The 21,920-nt window shown below is 46.8% G+C and overlaps 1 protein-coding gene across 1 annotated transcript in view; it reads left to right on the top strand.

Moving 5' to 3' along the window:
- The window catches only part of CKAP2L (cytoskeleton associated protein 2 like), a 32,511-nt gene extending 22,769 nt beyond the window's left edge, over positions 1-9,742 (top strand). The window contains exons 7-9 of the mRNA XM_007197392.2: positions 3,992-4,055; positions 5,603-5,792; positions 7,239-9,742. Of these exons, the coding sequence (XP_007197454.2) occupies positions 3,992-4,055; positions 5,603-5,792; positions 7,239-7,464 (480 nt within the window). The 3' untranslated portion in view covers positions 7,465-9,742. The remainder of the gene's footprint in view (positions 1-3,991; positions 4,056-5,602; positions 5,793-7,238) is intronic.
- Positions 9,743-21,920: the final 12,178 nt, after the last annotated feature.

Below are 21,920 nucleotides of genomic sequence, written 5' to 3'. Positions count from 1 at the left end.
CGGATTCTTAACCACTGCACCACCAGGGAAGCCCTATATATAATTTTTTTTAACAAAGACTGCATTAAATAGTTTCATAACTCTTTTCCCTGTAATACCACTTTCCATGTCATCATATATTCTACCATACCTTTTCCATGATTGTTCAAAATCAGACTTGTACATGGACATAGTTTAAATGAATAATTTGATAAGGTCTGTTCCATAAGGCCTCTGTTTCCCTCCCCTCCCATTTCCCACTTCCCAGAGCAAACTGAGTATTTTGTTACCTTGATAGTTTCAGATAACATGCTTATATTACTATTTCTCGATTTTTTTCTCTTTAGACATGATTTGTAGACATCCAACTATACAGCATGAGGATCTAACCTTCTTTCTCACACACACCCACACAGATCCCCAACACACACACGTAGACACCCCTATCACCCCTGCAGACTTTTACTGTCCTCCATATTTCCATTAGAATCATATGGAAATTCTGGTCACTATTCAGTATTTACATTGTTATGACTGTGTGAGAAATATGCATTGAGCCATGTGGTATACACTATGATTACTTTGCCTTTCAAGTACGGTTTTCTAATTTTCCTGAAATTATTTTCTTGTTTTCCCTTTGCTTAGTTTTCTGAGTATTTATTATATAATTCTCAAACACTTCTATAATTATCTAAATTTCTGCATACTTTCAAAACATTATTCTATTGATTTCTTTTTCTCAGAGACTTTTCTTCCAGACCCTTCTTGATCTGTTCCAGGCTCGACAGGTTGTTCTTTACCCCTGTCTTTTTTGGCTGTCATTCTGGGATCTCCTTTCACCAGAACCCTCAGATTCCCATTTCTTCCTGCATTGCCTGATCCTTCTCCAGTACTTTTCTTCTCTCACCATTTTTTTTTTTTTGGTGGGTAGGGCGTTGTTCTCTACTGTTCATTAAATGCTTTACTCAGATGCCAGTGAAACTGGGCTGTTTCAATATAAGAGGTGGATTTTAAAAAGCTTGTTAAAAACTCTGGGCACAGATGAGGCTTTACCATAGGGTGATTTGGCTGAGTCAGTTGACTGAAGAACCCTCAATATCAGTGTCTTCAGGTCTTCCTTCTAAGACTGGTTATATTCTCTGAAGAAGCCTCATCCAGTCTTCTTCCCAGGAACTAGAAACCAGGCTACCAGGTGTTATGGGGGAGGAGAGAGCTGGGTGTCTCAACCTTCAGCGTGGAAACTTTCACTTATCCCTGTTTTCAGTAGGCACTCCCACCGTCAATCTTGCATGATATCCCCCAGAGACTTGGAGGATACACGCCCAGTTTCCTGTTTGGATGAAGGTGGGAGGGGCACAGTCACCAGGCTGCATGGAGTTTAGGGATGCAGGGTGGATTTGGAGGTCTGACCGTTTTTATTTATTTACTTGCTTACTTCCCGAGCCACGCAGCTTGCGGGATCTTAGTTCCCCAGCCAGGGATTGAACCAGGGCCCTGGCAGTGAAAGCGCCGAGTCCTAACCACTGGACCGCCGGGGAATTCCCAGGTCTGACTGCTTTTTGACAGATGCTCAAGAGCCCTCCTGATTTTGACCCCTCCATCCATTCCTCAGCCTTTCAGAGGCTCTGGGGTTGAATCAGGTTCTTTCTTAGCCACACTGCCAGCTTAGAATTTGGCTCTTTCAAGTTGGTCAAACTGCTTACCTCTTCCTTCCGCATTCGAGCTTCCAAAATCTTGTTGCTGTTTCTTCTGTTCCCTATGGTTATTGCCTCCTTTTTAATCCCTTTATTATAATTTCAGTAGAGTTTCAAGAGTGATTAGAAATAAATGTGTAAAAAAAAAATGTGTACTCAATGCATCGTCTTTAGAAGCCTGTGAAAATATAAAATACACTTGATGAGTGTTTTATATAATTAAGACCTTTTGCAATATATTCTGTACATTTATTCCCATTTCTTAAGCTTACAGCATTTTAGATTTTGTAAAAATGTATAGGTAGCTTTGCTTTTATGCTCTGTTGTCAGTTTATATCTGTTATTTACTTGATACAGAGTCCCAGGTCAGGAAAACCAGGCTCCAAATATTATGTTCCTATGAGAACGAACAGTTCATTTATGATGTTCTGCTTCATGGCCTGGTTAACATGCTTTAAAAAGGATGGCTATCTCAGATAATTTTATCAGAAAATTACTTTTCTATAATAGTTTTTTTGATTGTTTTTTATGTTATTTTACCAAGTAAAAGAAGAAAGAAAGGAAAGGCTGGGGGAAAATTGCCCAAAATGCTAACTAAAGGTTATATTTAGATGATAGGATTATGGGTGGTTTTCCTTTTCAAATTTGACCTATTGTTCAGTTTTCTGTGATAAGATATATGACTTTTATAATAAAAACAAAAATTCAGTTAAGACAACACTAAAAACATATGCCAAATTTTCTGTACGGCTCGCTTTACATCTTTGGATCAGAATCTTTATGTGGGAACACATCTTCAATGGGATTATATAAGTCAATAAGAAAATTGATTTAGAGAAATTTTATTATAGACAACTTTCCATAAATACCTCTCTTCATTCAAGTCAAGCATGCCAAAAACAAGATGGCGGCGGCCACGTGAGAAAACCCCCCACCCCACCAGGTCTCTGCTGTCGCGGTCACTGCCACCCCCCACGCCGCCAGCCCCTCCCGGCATTCCTCACACTCGCATATAGCGCGCCAGCCTCGCACCAACCAAAAAGTGTCTGTCACCTCGGAGCACGGGACCCACCCGCCCCGGAGAAGCCCAAGCCAGCACGTCAGAAGCCGGTACTCCCCCCACTCGCACACCTCGCTCTCGCCCGGCGTGGCACACGTCAGTGGGGCGAGGAGCGGTCGCTCCGCAGGATGCACGCTGCTTACCTGGCAATTAAGGAGAAAGAGACAAAGAGACCGCTACCGCCAAGAGGAGAGACTGGGAAGGGCGCCGCGCGGGAAGACTCCTGATAAAGCCCTCCTGAAGCCAGTTTCTCGAATTGCCCACCAGTAGACCGTCTGAGGTGCCTTCTACAGAAGAGGATGCTTCAGTCTTCAGAAGGAGTAAATCCCAATCCAACAGAATGATTATTTGCTGTCACTCAGAGTTGCTGAACCCTTGATCCACAGAAAGGACTTCCACAGTACATCAATGCACTTATCCAAAGCAAGGAGTGTCTGAGCCCACTCCGCACAGTTTGTTCTCGTACAGCCTTCTGAGTGTGTGAGCTACCTTTCCAATGAACAGATTTGACAGACTTTTTCGTTTCTGAACTCGCCATCAAGGAAGAATGGGTTAGTTTGCCCTCAGAGACTCTAAATATGTCATCTATAGAATGGACTTGTCCAGCCTGCTAAGGGTCAGCACCCCAAACACAGACTAGATTTAACTTCTGGAGTACAGTATGGTATGCATCCACAAAATGGACTTGTCTGGCTTTTGCCATATGCAGACTTCCATGCCCAGAATGGACGTGAAGAGATTTCACATTGTCCACATACGTACTAGTCTTAGCCCTCTGAGAATGTGAGCCCCCATGCAAAAATAAGAGGTACCTATTTACCTCTCAGAGTGTCGGAGGTCTGATCATCTTTCACAGTTTGTGACACATCGTCATGGCTGTTCTATGCGAAGCCTCTCATTTTATTTATTCTTTTATTCCTGCACCCAACTATCATTCTCTTCCTCCCACAGTTAACTTTATTGAGTTTAATGTGTATCTCTTGGTGTGATTTCATATAAAATCTGCATTTTTGTGTAAAAAGAAAAAAAAAAAAGTCAAGCATGCCAGCATTTAACCAACATTTTCTTTGTTCCTTTATTTTTCCTATAAAGCTAAAACTGAAACCTTTTAAATGTTATTTATAGTTAGACAAGAGATAGAAAGGGAAATGTTTTTGTTATAAAAAGTCTGTTTGATGTTGAACAACATCATAAGTTCCTTAGATCATTGTTTTCCATGAATGTTTTTAATACTGTTCATGTATTTTCTTCCTTCCAGCCAATACAAGAGTTGCGGGAAGTTGTCCTTAATATTTTGCAAGACCCAGACAGAACCACAGAAGGTACTACTATTTTGTATTTAAATTCATTCCCTCCAGCCACTCAAGTAAAAGTCATTGAGGAACACAAAGGGGGTACAAAAAGACTTGTAATTGTAAGTCCCCTGAAATGCCTCTTGCTTCTTGGTTTCCATGGCCTGCCCTTTTGGCCTTCATCATTAGCGGATTCATTTCTATTCTATTATTACAAGTAAATATACTGCTCAACACCAAACAAAGGTTTCCACCAGAGCAGCCTAGACTAGGGTGTCTTGCTTCCCTGGAGAGAAGGTGAGAGAAGGCAAGTGACTCTTTACCAGAAGAGACTGAGGCATATGGGAGAGGTGCTTTGGTTTAAGTTACATGTTTCATCATAACAAGCCCACCAACACGTATACATCCAAATTCATGTTATACCTTTAAATCATACCCATCTCAGGAATCATTTCACTTAATCCACCATTACTGTCATTGGCCAGAACCTTTAGACAACTCTTCTACGAAAAATGTGCCAAATACAATGAGTGGCACATTAATTATAATATTTGTTATATGAGTGGGGAAAAAAAGCTACCTTGAGAAAATAAAATGGATTATTTTTATAATCTTAGAAGGTGACAAATCTTTTTCCTTTAAGTGTAGGTTTAGGGAATTCCCTGGTGGTCCAGTGGGTAGGACTCCGCGCTCTCACTGCCGAGGGCCTGGGTTCAATCCCTGGTCGGGCAACTAAGATCCCACGTGCCATGCAGCCAAAAAGAAACAAAGGGGTAGATTGACCTTTGGGGAACAATCAGGTCAGGAGGAATTACAGCCAACTAACCCATTACTTTTGGGAATAAGGTTGTAGAGTACCTATACTCAGTGGCCCTCTTACTGAGAATGATGCTACAATTCAGGTACTTGTTTATAATGTGTGGCAGTGTTCTTCAGAGGGATAAAAAGAGGAGACAGGAATCCATGCCTTTCCCACCTCTTGGACCCTGTTGGCCTCTCTTGGGGTCTCAGCCTCCAGCCACAGTATCTGTCTGTCTCAGCCTGATTTCCTTCCCTTAATTTTGGTTGTTATGGTTGGGCTATCATGCAAATTGTGTCAACACAAGACATTTTTTCACCTACTGTCCAAGGTGATAGTCATATGGTCACACCTGGATAGGGAGGGATCAGAAGGTCAAGTGAATTAACCCTAATGAGTCAGGAAAGTTGATCCAAGGTGTGATGTAAGGGTAAGAAGAGGCCAATGATTAGTCACTAAGGGAGCTCCCTCGAGAGTGAATAAGAGATTGGGGATGTGTTCAGAATGTTGAAAGGGTAGCAGGGATCCATTCTTACAGGCCCCAAGGCTGCCTGGAGGGCTGGTTAAGAGGACGGCCTGATGTAGCAGGGTGTTACTACAGGGCTTAGCAGGAAAAACTAGTTATAAGTCCCACTCCAAATCAATTACTCTTTATTTAGTATATGGAATCCATAAGGATCACTGAGAAATCATTGTAGATACTGCTGTTTCATTTTATTGATTTTTTAGCTTCAGTATTAAGTTGCTAAATCTTTTCTTTTCGACCGTGTATACACAGGAATTACCTCTGACTCTTTAGCTGCTGAAACTAATATAACATCAATAGAAATGCTGGCCGAGAAGACGGAGTCTGGGACGTCTTGTCTTCCTCCAAAAGAGAGGGAACAGGTTTCAGCAACACCCCAAATAACCAAGTCAGAACAGGATAATCATCCTGGTATCAAATTACAGATCGCCCCGATCCCTAGGTAAGCAAACTCTAAAGCAGGCTTGTGTTCACAGGTCTAATTCAAGTCCAATTCTCAATTTCTCCTCCACAGATCCAGGATACCATCAGATTAGTGATACCTTCTGCCTCATACGAGGACCAGGTGGTCTAATCCATCTTTGGTGTTAAGCGAAGGAGCTGAGGGTGAGGGGAGGGTTGGAACCAGTGCCAGGCAGATCTGTGTCCTTTCTCTGTACACACGCCATTCCCCCTCACACCACCCCCAACCCCAAGGAGACCTGCCCTGCAATGAGGAAGGAGCTGCCAGAGTCAGGAGGGCTGCTGGAGTGGAGTCACCCCTCCCTCCTGGCATTGGTCCTGCCTCTTCACCCTCATTGGTGCTGCACTTGCAGATCGCACCCACCTTTCCGGCCAGTCCTGGGGGGCAGAAGCAGGGGTGCTGCACAAACTGCCAAGCAGGGCAACCTCTGGAGCTGTGGGAAGGAAGGAGCTGTGAATAGCCCTGTAAGAACAGGGAGGCAGTCAGGCATGTGCTAGTTAAGAGACTGCGCATAGTATCAAAAGTGTTTGGTTTTGAGACAAGTGTAAGTTTAAGAATCCATAGTAATTTAAGGAACTGTGTCAGGGTATCAATGTCATTTTCTAAAACATTAGTATAACATCAATCTCTGTTCACGCTCTTGAAAGGAAAATTCCAAACAAAAGCACTAGGACCACAGTTCTGTATCTTCGTTCTCTAGAAAGCACAGCTGGGCCTCTTCCAGTCCAAACTCCTGTCTCAGACCTGTCATTTCCCCACTGTAGTCAGCTCATGGGTGGATGAAGGCAGGCAGCGGACGTGAAGACCACCTCTTACTGTCTCCAGAATTGATGATGAGCATTTTCAGCAGACTGGCCATGAGTTTTGTGAGGCTAACGTAATCAGTGGTTTTGTGATGTGTGACCAGGATTCACTGCGTGGAAAGGTCTCTGCAACTTACCCTCCAGGCTGCCTGTGATTGGAATGCATTCAAGTTTACCAGGAAGATGCCTAATTTGTTCCAGTTTCAATCTGTGGTTTGGTCCACCATCTTAAAAGATGTTTTTTGAATAATTTACTGTCAAAGCTAGAAAGAATCTTAGAATTATTAGTCCAGCCTCATTTGGTGTTAGGCCCAATTTCCTCAAAACCTGTCAGCTCTTTGAAAGCTTATGGAATAAACAAACACCAACTGCCAAGTAGCTGACTTCAAATAAAACCACACTTAACACTTCATTCAGTTAAATCCCTGTGCTGACAGCATCCGAGAGCAGGTGGACACCACCAAGTTCATTCTGACAATGAGGGAAAGTCCATCTTAGGTCGAGAGCTGCAATAGACACGTCTCTTGTGTTTTATTAGGGAATAAGAAAAAAAATAAAGACTAACAAGTAGAATTTTGAAAGAAGTTAGAAGGTTTTGAATGCATCTCTTGCTGTCTCTCAGAATAAACGGAATGCCGGAAGTGCAAGACATGAAGCTTATCACTCCTGTACGGCGTTCAGCCAGGATCGAGCGAGCAGTGTCCCACTACCCGGAAATGCTGCAGGAACATGACCTAGTGGTGGCTTCTCTCAGCGAACTCTTAGAAGTGGAAGAGACAGAGTGTTTTATATTCCGCAAAAATGAGGCTTTGTCGGTAACATTAGGGTTTCATGTCCTTGAGTCATAATTTCTTGATGTTTTTTTTTTTAAAAGAGAGACGTTTCAGAGCCTCCACGAGACAAGAAATGCACTTACCTAGGTGGCCTGGGCTTGGAAAGTAATTCCCTGGGCTTACTCTCAGATTTTACATCCCCATGGGAAAGTTTGGTTATTTAAGACTGCAGTTTGCCACAGCTTTACAGCATACCTAAATTTCAAACTTTGAAAATTAACTTACCCCACAAGTATGGTAAAAATTTGAATTTTATTGACCTACCTTAATCCCAACATAGTTATTTTTTACATCAGGAGGTCAATTCCACAATATGATACACTTTCCTTCCTGCATCCACCTTAGCAGAGAGGGCAAGTCCTTCCAGCATGGAAGATCTGAGCGTAGAAACTAGCCTTCCCCGCTAGGTGGGACGTGACAGACCATCTGGTCAAATCCTCTCATTTTGCAGCTGAGTTTATGCTGGCTGTGCCTTTCGCTCAGAGGTCACAAAGGACTTTTATGTGTGATCTTTGACTTCCGTCACAGATCCTTGGAGATGAGAGGTAATTCACATCCTTTCTGGGCCTGGCCTCCTTAATGATACACAATCCTGAACTGGGGTGGTCATCTAGCTTTTTATATTCAAACCTAATTTTGCATTTGTTACTGAGAAATGCTTCAAATAAAAACAAAAGGGAGCAGCAGACAGGGGTGGGGAAAGGACCCTTGCCTCTTCAGTTCTTTGCTCTGCTAGGGGACACCTGGCCTGAGAAGACGTCTGAGCCCCAGAGACTCTCACAGGTCGCCTTTCCTTCCTCCTGGGCAACTGCTTGTGGAAAGGTAAAATGAGAATCGTTGTGTAAATATAATGTATAGAAAAACCTAGTCAACGTATTTTAGATTTTAGTTTTCTTAATATTTATGTATCATCTAAAAAACAATTAACTTTTGTTCATTCCTGGTTATTCATTTATCATATTTATTACAGAAAACCGTGATGGTGGCTTGGCCTAGAGAATTAGGGGTTTGTCTGGGGAACACCAATAGGCTATCCCAAGAGGCCTCACAGGGAACACCCATTACCCTGGAGAACTCACCTTGATGTGGATTTTTCCATTGTGAGGGAAGCAGATCCATCTCTCTAAGTCAGATTTATAAAAACGAGGTTCCTAAAACTGAGGTATAAAACCATAATGCTAATAGACTAACTTTTGATGAGAAATAGATTGTCACCACAACCAGAATGCAGGAATCCACACAGCTAGGCTTTCCCTTCCCTTTAGACAGACTCACTTTACCTCTAAAGCCAAAAAATTCCCCGGGGGGTTGCTTAGAAGTCCTGGAAGCTGAAAATGGGGCTTGGGGAAATCAAATCTTCAAAATCACGAGACAAAAAGAGCCTGAAGCTCATCCCTCCTTGTTAGGAACGTCCTTGCCTCAGACCTCAGGCCCTCCATCTCACGTCCATGGACCAGTCTTCTTGACTGGGCCTGCACCGCCGCCCTTTGTGCATTACCTGTTCTTTGGCTTCAAACGGTTCATCCTTGCCACCTAATGCCCACACCCCGACCCAGACCGGGAATCAGTGTCTATAGTGATTTTACGTCTCTCTCCCCTCAGAGCATCGTCTCAGTATTACAGCTCAGTTCTCAAGAGAACAGCTTCGCTATTGCCAGTTCCTAGCAGGACGTCTCACAGTACCACCCCGGGTACTAACAATGTAGGCTGAACCACTGGCATCAAATAACGTGTAGTTTTCAAACTGACAAATTGGAGGTTTTAAACAGCCTGATTGGACTAAGTAGCATCTTCAGGACATAAAAGGATGTGGAAGTGATGGGGATGGTATAGCAACTACAGAAAACTGCACCGTGATTCTGGAGCTCTTTGTAGATTCTTAGTAACCCTCTTGTTTAGTAAATAGCTGTTCCTAGATACCTGGAGCAGGAGGGAAGGAGAGAAGGAAGGTAAGAAGCAGGCCCTTAATCACTTGGGAGAAAGATTCATAGGGAATTGCAGGGGAGATACGGGCCTCGGCAGAAATTAAGTCTAATGTTCAGCTTCTTAGAAGGGGAGAGTGTAAAGGGAGTGTTAAAGGAAGATAAATAAGGATGGTTATACACTGGCATCCGGGTGCAGAATGACCATGAACCCGAAGACGAGGAGAGGAGGAGGCATGACAGTTCACATTTATTACTGTTTACTGGGTACAGGTACTCATGCTGTAAAAGACATCTGTTGTGCCTGCCTGGCATGTAGTCCCCCTTCTAATAAGCGTGCCCTGATTTCCTTAGGACCACCTCTTTCCCGCTCACAGGCTGTCGCTTGACAGGAACGGACTCCACCGTTCTGTGGAGGCGCACCCTCTCCCTTTAAGGTCACCTGGAAGTTGGATGCATTATCTCTGCTTAGGATGGGAGGGACCACAACTTGGTCATGTGTCCCCACTCATCTTCAAAGAAGGCTGGGAAATGTCTTCTGCGTGGCCACATGCCCAACTAAAAATTCTTCCAGAAACGGGATATGACTGTCGGTGTCTACCACAGTCTTAGGAGTAATGGAGTACATCTCTAAGGTGCAGATAAATGAGGACAGAGGTGACACAGGGTTAGAACAAAAAAAATACATCGAATGGACAACCCCCAGCTAGAAATATCTCCCACCCTACCCTGCCTCAGATGAGTTCCTAAGAGTTGAGGAGGGTCTGAGCAGTCTTCCTGGTAAAATACTATCCTCTACCCCTTGAATAAAAATCTAGTGTTTAAAGACAAAAGGCCAGGGATACCCGGTTCTTGCCTGGAGAACCTACCCCTGCAGGACTTTGAGGCCCAAAAATCAACCCAGGAAGAAGCGTGAAAGGCCTGGAAGCTTCTGAAATGCACAGAGATTAAAAAAAATGACTGTGAGCTCTGAGCACGCAGCCTGTTGTTCCTTATTTATCCTCAGATATTCCAAATGTTTCCCTTGTTTATCCACAGAAAATAAAACTAGTGAACTGTGCCACAGACCAATTCCTTCAAGAGTTTGTTTTGTCATTTCAAACATGTAAATATATTCCTTCTAAGCCTCCAATATTCATGCCAGACGATACCACTAACATGAAAAGTGAACTCAAATCAGTGACATCAGAACAAGAAGGGCCAGGGCTTAACACCGCAGAGGAGCTCCGACTAAAATAAAGAATCAAGTTTTTAAATCATCAGTAGGACTTTTTAATGCATGTATACATCAAGTTCAAAGATGTCTGGGCATCTCTCTGTCTTTCACAGTGACCTGGAAAGAACAGTTAATGAGGTCATCTATAGCCGATTAGGTATTATTGTCACTAGTAACGGAATCAAAAGTGCACAGAAATCTTATTTTTATTTATTTATTTTTTGATGTGGACCATTTTTTTTTAAGTCTCTATTGAATTTGTTACACTATTGCTACTATTTTATGTTTTGGTTTTTTGGCCGCAAGGCATGTGGGATCTTAGCTCCCCCACCAGGGATCGAACCCACACCCCCTGCATTGGAAGTGTGGAGTCTTAACCACTGGACCGCCAGGGAAGTCCCGGAAATACTATTTTTGAAAAGAAATGGATAGGGCTTCCCTGGTGGCGCAGTGGTTGAGAATCTGTCTGCCAATGCAGGGGGACACGGGTTCAAGTCCTGGTCTGGGAAGATCCCACGTGCTGCGGAGCAGTTGGTCCCGTGAGCCACAACTACTGAGCCTGCGCGTCTGGAGCCTGTGCTCCGCAACAAGAGAGGCCGCGATAGTGAGAGGCCCGCGCACCGCGATAAAGAGTGGCCCCTGCTCGCCGCAACTGGAGAAAGCCCTCGCACAGAAACGAAGACCCAACACAGCCAAAAATAAATTAATTAATTAATTTTTTTTAAAAAAGGATAGAAATAAAATTGGATGTGAAATGATACACTCAGGGGAACTGGGCAAAATAATTTCACTTGTTACAAATGGCCCAGAGGCCAGGGAGGGTTGCCTTCCAGGATGAGAGCAAGACACCTTGCTCCTACCTAAAAGAAGTGCTCTTGGGCTCCAAATCTGTTACGTTTAGGAGATTTCAATATGGTTGCTTTTTCTATCTTCCGTATTTTTCCTGTTAATCTGAAAAATATTTCAAGTGGAAGATGACCGTGATGCCGGCCTGTGTCCTGGGTTCAGTCTGCCTCCGTGCAGCCCTCCTGGTCCTCCTCTCTCTCTGCCCTCAGCCTTCTAAGAAACAAAGAAAGCTAGTTATGGAACCTTCCCAGGTTCACACAGTGACTCCCAACCAGGGGTAGAAAATGTGTCAAAATGCCCTAGTCTGGGCTGGGATGGAGACGAAGGGGTAGAGAAACCAACACATGCCCAGAGAACACGTAGTTGCAGATGGGAGTGGGTCCAGCCCTTTGGTGGGCTGGGAGGGAAAAATAGTTGCAAAGCAGTGATTAAAGTATTGATGTGCTTGAATTTTGAGCTTCTCCTGGGCAGGAGTAAAGTGGCTTACAATTCAGTTTCTACCTTGTCGGGCATGCGGGAGGTGCTTGGTAAAAAAAAACCGGTGGGAAGAATGCACACTGAGCTCAAAGCCACCGATCTAAAGGGAACCGATGAGACGGGCATTTTGAAAATCAAGGCCCAGGAATGCCAGGCTAGAAACAGGAACCCTCCTGCAGGGCTTGGGGCTGGAGAACCAGGCCAGGAGCTGAGCCTGCCACCCAGGAAAACTCGAGTCTGCACTCAAAGGGCAGTCAGGCAGCACAAAGTAACAGAGGGGTCAAAGCAGAAGCCCCTACACACTGTGTCCATAAAAGCTGCCTGGAGAGGAGGCCTGGCCAGGGAGAGCCTGTGTTCTGCAACCTCTCCCAGGGCGGAGATGGATCAGTCAGAGAAATGAGCCAGAACTGGTGTGGAGAGGTGCAGGGCCCCAGTACAGTCAGCTGACCCCGCTGAGCAGAACCTGTGAGTCTGGGCTGACAGCCAGTGGTTCTTGGCCCCCTCGGACCCAATGCCTCATTTTAAATCCAAATATTTTCTAATACAACATTGTAAGTCAACTATACTTCAATTTAAAAACTAAATACATAAAACAAATATTTTCATTTCTTCTTTCCTATCCTGAATTGAAATTCATAGATAATATAATGATTGTGTCTATAATCTTAAAAATCAATATAATACCCTAACTATAACATAGGAGAAATGAAAAGCAATGTATAATAAAATAATGTGTATTTCTATGTAAATACTCAGGAATGATTGCAGTTGAAGGCAAAAGAGCTCCTGCAAATCTCCCAGATGCCCGCTCGGGTTGATACTGCTCCATTGGGACCCCCGCTCTAGCCCCGGGGTAGCCCCTAAGTCGCTGAGCTCCTGGGCCAGCCAGGTGGCTCCTCCCACTTCCCAGCAACTCACCCTCTGGCTGCAGGAGAGGAGGTGGGAGGCGGGACCCAGATTGGCCCATTCTGGCTCTGCTGCTGACTCATGGGGCATCTGTAGGGACCAATGCAGCAGGAGATGGAGGAGCTCCGCCAGTGGTGAGGCCTTCCTGGAGTCCCCAGTTATGCATAGACACCCCCCCACCCCAGCCAGCTGCCAGCTTCCTGCCCAGTGATGCCACAGAAAAGGGAGCCCAGGAGGGTCAGCAGGAGAAGGAAGGTTCTGGCAGATGGACTTCACTTCCTCAGAAATCCCAGGCAGCACAGCGGGGTAAGGGCCAGGTTTCTTTAACTGCTTCACCTGGGTGCTCGGGATGCTTTTTCTCCACCTGTCTGGCCTCTACTTCAGGAACAATGTCTAACGGCACTATAACTATGCCTCGGACCCCCAGCTTTGCCAGCAGGAAATCGCCAGCCCTGCTCATCTAAAAGCCCAGAGAAGAGACGAAGCTGCACGGTGAGAACTCGGTTCCCCCAGCATGTGGCAGTGTGATGCAGGGGACAGAGCGTGTCCCCTGAGTTCAGCAGCCCTGGGTTCAAATGCCGACTGTGCAGTCTGTCTACCAGTGTGACCACAAGTTACTTAGGTTCTCTGCACTTAAAATTCACCAGTGGTAAAATGAGGAGAAGAAAACCTACTTTGCCGGGTTATGTTAAGCATTCAGCAGAATCGGTTTAAAAAAAACAGCAAACACCCAGCCCAGAAACATAAAATAGTTTTTCCTCCTCTCAAATATCAGGAAGGCAGCTGAGAGTGACAAGAAAAGCAGGGCTCAGGGAGCCCCAGAGAACTAGCTGCAAGTCCAGATGCTTGACTGCAGGTGGCACACCATCTACGACGGACATAATGACCGCCTGTTGGGAGAGGGACGGGTGTCCTCCGGGGAGCTCTGCGCTGGTCAGTCCCACGGCGCCCATGAACTCCGTGGCGTCTTCGCCGCCTCCACTTTCCTGCTCTTGCCCCAGAAGCATCTCCAGGGCTTCCCGAGGAAAACCAGCTGGAGCGTTTACTGTATGGACTGCTGTTTGGTCCACTTCCTCTGCGATCACTGTATGTGTACTGAGGGTAGGGAGACCATAGCCTTCCTCCTTCAATCCAGTATCATATGTGCCAGGGAGATAATGTGGTCTCAGTTTAAAGCAGGAGGACAGGAGGAAAACTTGCCAGCAGAGGCATCGTATCTATACAACCGCAAACCCTCTAGAGCTTTTTTTTTTTTTTTTTTTAACCGTGTGGACAGTTACCTGCAAGGGTTTGACCCGCTTGTGCCCAGAGGTAGGAGCGTGGGTCTGGTGACCTCACAAGCTCTTGGCAGGGCTGGGGACCAGTGGATCCTTCTGGGACGGAGGGTCAGGGATGCCAAGGGGGGTTCTGCAGGGACCCACCAGCTCCGGGGCCGCCCGGTACAGAGAGCTGAGCGGGTGGTACAGGAAGTTGAGGCAGGTGGCTGTGTAGAGGTCGGCATAGCGCATCAGCTGGCTGGAGAAGAGCATCTGGTGGAAGCCGCAGCGGAACAGGCTGCCCATCGTGCTGTAGCACTGGTCCAGCTCCAGGGTGACTCGCTGGCAGAGATCCCATCCCCACCCACCCCCCCCTTCCCCCCTCCCCACCCCCCGCAGCCCACTACGGGGAAGGGGCCGCCGTGTTGCCCGGCCAGCCGGGGTCTTTGGGAAGTGGGGCAGCTCCCCACTTTGCCACGAACTCCACTTCCCGCTTCACAGTTAGTTTCCTGCCTGGCCCTGGAGAGCGACCACCCTGCACTAAACTCTCAGCATCACTTACCTTCTGATGCCTCCTCAGAGGGCTTTGCGGGAGGCCCACACGCCCAGTCCCCACTCCGCCCCCCCCCCCATCACAGGCCCTTCTTTTAGAGTCTAGAAAACCGGTCCAGACGTTACTCCCAGAGTGACTGAGCACATGCTAGTTGCCCTCTCTGTGCCTCAGTTCCCCCGTGAGTAAAATAAGGGTGACGATCCCTGCCCAGCCCACCTCGCGGGGCTGTGGGAGGATCAAATACCCTATAAGAGGCTCAGCAGGGCTTCCCTGGTGGCGCAGTGGTTGAGAATCTGCCTGCCAATGCAGGGGACATGGGTTCGAGCCCTGGTCTGGGAAGATCCCACATGCCGCGGAGCAACTAAGCCCGTGAGCCACAATTACTGAGCCTGCGCATCTGGAGCCTGTGCTCTGCAACAAGAGAGGCCGCGATAGTGAGAGGCCCGCGCACCGCGATGAAGAGTGGCCCCCGCTTGCTGCAACTGGAGAAAGCCCTCGCACAGAAACGAAGACCCACCACAGCCATAAATAAATAAATAAATAAATAAAAATTTAAAAAAAAAAAAAAAAAAAGAGGCTCAGCAAAGATCCTTCACTATTGGTCCCCGCTGGGCCTGGGAAGGCCAAGTGGCCTGAATCCCCTTGATGTGGCCTGTGGGACTCTCCCAGCTTTGGTGACTGGTCAAGTAATACCACAAGGGAACATGTCCTTTCCACCGGCCCTAGATCCCGTCTTCTCAGGCCCCTTGTCTGGCTGACCCCAGACGCTAGCCGGGTAGTCGGTCACATGAGGACCCAACCCAGGAGGCCGGCACTTCTCAAGGTTAACGGTGGAGATTGAGGAACAGGCTAAGCCCCACCCATCACCCCGCAGGCCCTTTTAAGAGCATACTTCTGTCATTCGGAACATGGCCAGCAGGGGGCGCTGGCTGACAAGGCCAGGTGGCGCTCCTGGAGACTGGGGGAGTCGTAATTGGGCTCTGGGGTCTGGGACGGAGCGGATCCGGTCAGGCAGCCCGGAGGCACAAGCCCTACCTTCAGCCCCGCTGGGCCCATCCCCTCCTCCCTCGGCACCCCACTCTTACCCGAATCTCCCTCTTGGTGGAGCTGATGAGTGGCAGCCCGGAACTGCTGCCATCCATGTGCCTGGTGCAAAAATGGCCACATGACCCAGGAAGAGAAGAGCTGGCCCCCCAGGCTCCAGGCACAACCTCCCCAGATTGAGTGGAGGTTGGGGACACCCTACGGGCACCCATTGGGGGTACTGGGCTGGGTGTGTGCCCATGAGGGTTCAAGCCCTGGTCCGGGAAGATCCCACATGCCACGGAGCAACTGGGCCCGTGAGCCACAACTACTGAGCCTGCGCGTCCGGAGCCTGTGCTCCGCAACAAGAGAGGCCACGACAGTGAGAGGCCCGTGCACCGCGATGAAGAGTGGCCCCCGCTTGCCGCAACTAGAGAAAGCCCTCGCACAGAAACGAAGACCCAACTCAGCCAAAAATTAATTAATTAATTAAAAAAAAAAAAAAACAAACCACGTGGTACGTACAGATCTGGTCATGAAAATGTCCATTTCGTTTGAACCATCCCGGTCCAAGAATCTGTCCTTAAAGAATATAGAAAATAGAAAAAGCTAAATGCAAGAAGAGGACTCATGAAAAAACAGAGGCCCTTTCAATGTCCAACTAGAGAAGAGTGAATCTGTTATTTTTAAACGATTACACAAAGTCTGCTAATTGTGGTTAAGAAGATGAACTCAGAAAATGCTTTTCCCACATGGGGGGAAAAAAGCAGAACCCAAAATTGTATTTGCACAGGTGTGTCAACCATTTACAAAATGCATACACAAAGGATGGAAAAAATAACTCAGGTGAACAGTGACTTAATATGCATATGAATCACCCAGGGGTCTGGGTGAAATGCAGGGCTGTATTTAACTTCTTATCTTCGGTATCTAAATTTTCTGACATGTGGTTAAATAATGAAGATTCAAGTACATAAAATGACATAGAAACTTCAAAAAATGTTTAAGCTATATACACAATGGAATACTACTCAGCCATAAAAAAAAGAATGAAATAATGCCATTTGCAGCAACATGGATGGAACTAGAGATTATCATACTAAGTGAAGTAAGCCAGAAAGAGACAAATACCATATGATATCACTCATATGTGGAATCTAAAATATGACGCAAATGAACTTATCTGTGAGACAAAAACAGACTCACAGACATAGAGAACAGACTTGTGGTTGCCAAGGGGGAGGGGGGAGGAGGAGGGTTAGACTGGGAGTTTGGGATTAGCAGACACAAACTATTACGTACAGAATGGATAAACAACAAGGTCCAACTGTATAGCACAGGGAACTATATTCAATCTCCTGTGATAAACCATAATGGAAAAGAATATGAAAAAAGAATGTGTATGTATATATATATATATAACTGAATCACTTTGCTATACGGCAGAAATTAACACAACATTGTAAATCAACTATACTTCAATAAAATAAATTTTTAAAAAGAAATGCTTATGCTAACTAAAAACAGCAGAACACAAAATGATACATACATTGATTCATTTTTTTTGAGTAAAACTTTTTTTTTTTTTTTGCATTTCATGAGCACCTGCCCTGCTGAGCCGGGCACAGGGCACTGAGGGATGAGCCCATCGGTGCTGACTGTACCATCCCTCACCCCTACCCCCATCTCACCCCCACACAAGCTGATACCTCACAGGGTGTCCTGAGCACAGCAGGGCGCTGCCCGTGATGTCCAGAGGCAGCCAGCCAGAGGGACAGGAGAGCACAAATGCTGGGGAGTGAGCGCAGCTCCAGGAGAAGGTGATGCCCACCAGCCTCTTTTGAAAAGTGAACAGGAGCTCCCCGGAGACCACATGAGGAATTCCTGGCAGAGCAACTGCAGGTGTGAAAGGGAGAAGGGGTGTAATGAACACACAACTGTTCCTGGGGCCCAAAGGGAGTGGGGGAGGGGAGAAGGCCAGATTACAAAGGCTCCTGTGTCCTAATAAAGAGCTTGACCTTGACCCAGCAGGTGGTGGGGAGCCCTGGCAGCATTTTGAGCAGGATGAGGACGTGATCCACCTGGTGTTAAAGCTGCCTCTGGTGTCAGTGCAGGGAAGGCTCGGCCGGCTAGGACAACAGGAGCTGCCAGCCATGGCCCAGGAAGGAGCTGTGAGCACCTGAATTCGTGGGGAAGGGAGAGCGGAGGGACGGCCAGAGAGTCACTAGGTTCTTCAGGACCTGGAAACTGATTAACTGGAGGGGATCCCGGAGATGAACGAGGCTGAGATGATGAGAAGCCAGAGGAGTATGTGGCCACCAACCCAGAGACACGGGAAGGGCAGGGGCTCGTTGGGAGAGCGAAGGCCTCATCCACGAGCTGGAGAGAGAGTTCCAGCTCCACCGACGTTAACTTGAAACCCTGGGGGCCAGATATATTTCAGATTTCAATATTTTCTAAGTTTAAGAAGGTAACACATGATTTACCGTATATATGCACGATCACACCTTGGGTGGAGTCTAGGGCAACAGCCCATAATCAAATCCATTGACATTCGTGCAGGCAACCCATGAATATTCATTCACACAAAGTGGGTCCACAAAGACAATAAACAACCTCATGTCTGAGACGATCAAGGCTGCCACCAAATAAGTTTGGAATCCTTTGGGTCTGGGGACCTGGGATTGAGGAGAGGGACGGTGCATCAGCACCTGTGGTAGCTGATGACCCAGTGGCAGGAGGGCCCCTCGGAGAGATGGGAGCAGAAGAGAGCTGAGAACCGAGGCCTGGGAACGACCATATAGGGACAGAGGCAGGAGAGGATCCAACAAAAGAGGCTGAGAGGGAGCTGCCAGATTTGCAGGGGAGAAGTAGAAGGAAGAGTTGTCCCTCCAACCCAGGGAGGAAAGAGGGAGCTGTGAGCAGGGACATCACCGCAGAAAAGCCAAGGTCAGAAAAGGCCCAAGGTCACAGGAGACCTGGACCCGCGGGGCATCAGTGGCAAGAGGGGACAGCAGTCGAGTGGGGGCAGAGGGCAGGGAGGTGGGAGCAGCGTGTGAAGCCCTCCCCTTGCAGGAGCCTTGGCCAAAAAAAGCAATGAGACTGGGCTACAGAGCCAGACTGACCTTGGGGCTGCAGGACCAAGGGTCTCAATAAATGACAGAGAAGGCAAAGGATGGAAATCATGTTAAAAGACATAACGTGCGTCCACCAAAAGACTTGTATAAGAATGTTCGTGGCATCTTTATTCACAATAATCCCAAACTGGAAACAATCCAAATGCCCATCAGGACCAGAAAGGATAAATACATGGTGTCCTATCCATCCAATGGGGTAAGAAGGAGAGTAAACTGTACTACCCACAATAACATGGGGGAATCTCACAGACATAATATCAAGCGTAAGGACTCATGTACTGGGACTTCCCTTGTGGCGCAGTGGTTAAGAATCCGCCTGCCAGCGCAGGGGACACGAGTTTGAGCCCTGGTCCGGGATGATCCCACATGCCACAGAGCAACTAAGCCCGTGCGCCACAACTACTGAGCACATGTGCCACAACTACCGATGCCCATGCACCTAGAGCCCATGCTCTGCAACAAGAGAAGCCACCACAATGAGAAGCCCGCGCACCGCAACGAAGAGTAGCCCCCATTCGCTGCAACTGGAGAAAGCCCATGCGCAGCAACGAGGACCCAATGCAGCCAAAAATAAATAAATAAATTTATTTTTTAAAATAAATAAAATTTTTTTTAAAAACTCATGTACTTTATTACATGTATGTTAGACCTCAAGGAAAAAAATTAAGGATGATGGATTTGAAGATTTCAGATGGGGAGCAGTCTGGGAGAGGACCAGGCCCTGTGGTGCAGGGTAGAAGCAGATCCCAGGGAGGTTGATGGAGTCTGGAAGGGGAGGGAACCCATGCCCCATGGACAGGAAAGTCATTCAATTGTGAATAATTGTGAAACAGTTAAGAAAAACTATTTTGGAAAGTGGATGTTTCTGTGCTAGTTTATTCTCAGGCCCTGTTCCAATAAGGCTGCCGGTTCCAGCCGCCCTTTCCCTGTCTGTCCCCAGGTCTGGTCCCCAAATCCACTGTAGCATCTGCTGGGCAACACTGTGGACACCCACTCGCCCACACACCGCACACACTTACAAGGGCCAAACCTGGAAAAAGGCTTAGTGACACCACAGGAATGGAGTGGCCTTGACTGGCCCACTGACACCTGAGGCCCTGGTTAGGGTCAGCCTGGTCATACTGGTCTCCTTTTCCTTTGGATTGAGCTCTTCCCTAGGAGACTTCTGGCTCTCACACATGAGATGTCCCCCATCCGCTCACCAGCCTCTCCAGGGCCTTCATGTATGTGACACGGGACAGACCTGGAAGGCCACAGGGGACAGTGCACAATGGCTGCCGGGCACAGCAGCTGTCCTCACCAAGATTACAACCAACCCAAAACGGGCAGGATGCTTACTTCACGAGTCTTCGTTTTCTCTTCAATAAAACTGCTAGGGGGCTTTCCTGGTGGCGCAGTTGTTGAGAATCTGCCTGCCAATGCAAGGGACACGGGTTCGAGCCCTGGTCTGGAAGGATCCCACATGCCGCGGAACAACTGGGCCCGTGCGCCACAACTACTGAGCCTGCACGTCTGGAGCCTGTGCTCCGCAACAAGAGAGGCCGCGATAGTGAGAGGCCCGCGCACCGCGATGAAGAGTGGCCCCCGCTTGCCACAACTGGAGAAAGCCCTCGCACAGAAACAAAGACCCAACACAGCCAAAAAATAAAAATATAAAAAATAATAATAATAATTAATTAATTAATATAATAAATAAATAAATAAAACTACTAGGTCTCAATTAATTTTTAAGGGAGAGAGGCATCAGGGTGACAGTTCATAAATTTCTCAAATTCAGACTAAGCTAAAGGCAGGCAGCAGTCCGGCACCTGCCTGTGAGGCTCCCAGCTCAGACAGGGTACGTCCCAGGGGTTCGGGGCAGCACAAGCTAAGCCCTGTGCAAAGATTCTAGGTCGGCAGGAGAATGACCTAATTAAACACACAGGCTTATTCTTAGACAAGGAGCCCCAATTAAAGCCCCTGGGAAGCCACAGCACAAAGGCACAGCTCTAGAAGTAACCGGAATAATTATTTTTAAACAGCAGTTACTTACTTCTGATTATTAAAGTAGCACATACTCATCATAGCACGTTTGGAAAATACAGAAAGTACAGACAAGAAAATGCTACCCAGAGATAACCACTGTTTTTGCTTATTTCCTCATGGTCTGTTTTTTTTTTTTTTTTTTTTTTTTTAAGTATTTGTTTTTTTTTTTTTTATTTATTTCTTTATGGCTGTGTTAGGTCTTCGTTTCTGTGCAAGGGCTTTCTCTAGTTGCGGCGAGCGGGGGCCACTCTTCATCGCGGTGCGCGGGCCTCTCACTATCGCGGCCTCTCTTGTTGTGGAGCACAGGCTCCAGACGCGCAGGCTCAGCAGCTGTGGCTCACGGGCCTAGTTGCTCCGCGGCATGTGGGATCTTCCCAGACCAGGGCTTGAACCCGTGTCCTCTGCATTGGCAGGCAGATTCTCAACCACTGCGCCACCAGGGAAGCCCTCATGGTCTGTTTTTTGTACATATTTACATGTTTGACCTTTGGGGGAAATGTTTATTCACATAAGGTAAGTGAAAAAAAGATACAAAATTATAAGCAGTGCGATCCCAAATTTGTTAGGATTGTCATAAGGATATAGTTCTGTATCCTGTTTTTTTCACTCAGTATTAAAACACAAACATATCCTCCACCTCATTAAATATTCAGCTACTTGACTTTTAATGACTGCACAGTGTCCATCATACTGGATAACGTATACACTCTTCCATTGTGATGGGGCATTTACATTGTTTCCAATTTTTTTTTAATTTACTTATTTATTTTATTTATGGCTGTGTTGGGTCTTCGTTTCTGTGCGAGGGCTTTCTCTAGTTGCGGCAAGCGGGGGCCACTCCTCATCGCGGTGCGCGGGCCTCTCATCATCGCGACCTCTCTTGTTGCAGAGCACAGGCTCCAGACGCGCAGGCTCAGTAGTTGTGGCTCACGGGCCTAGTTGCTCCGCGGCATGTGGGATCTTCCCAGACCAGGGCTCGAACCCGTGTCCCCTGCATTGGCAGGCAGATTCTCAACCACTGCGCCACCAGGGAAGCCCTGTTTCCAATTTTTTAAATAAGTCTACAATGGACCTCCCTGTAGAGCTCTGACTTTTTTTCTTGGGCTAGAT

This window comes from Balaenoptera acutorostrata, chromosome 12, assembly GCF_949987535.1.
Source record: "Balaenoptera acutorostrata chromosome 12, mBalAcu1.1, whole genome shotgun sequence".
In the NCBI taxonomy this organism is placed as follows: domain Eukaryota; kingdom Metazoa; phylum Chordata; class Mammalia; order Artiodactyla; family Balaenopteridae; genus Balaenoptera; species Balaenoptera acutorostrata.
Note: the sequence above shows the minus strand (reverse complement) of the source record. Positions and strands in the feature narration are given on the sequence as shown.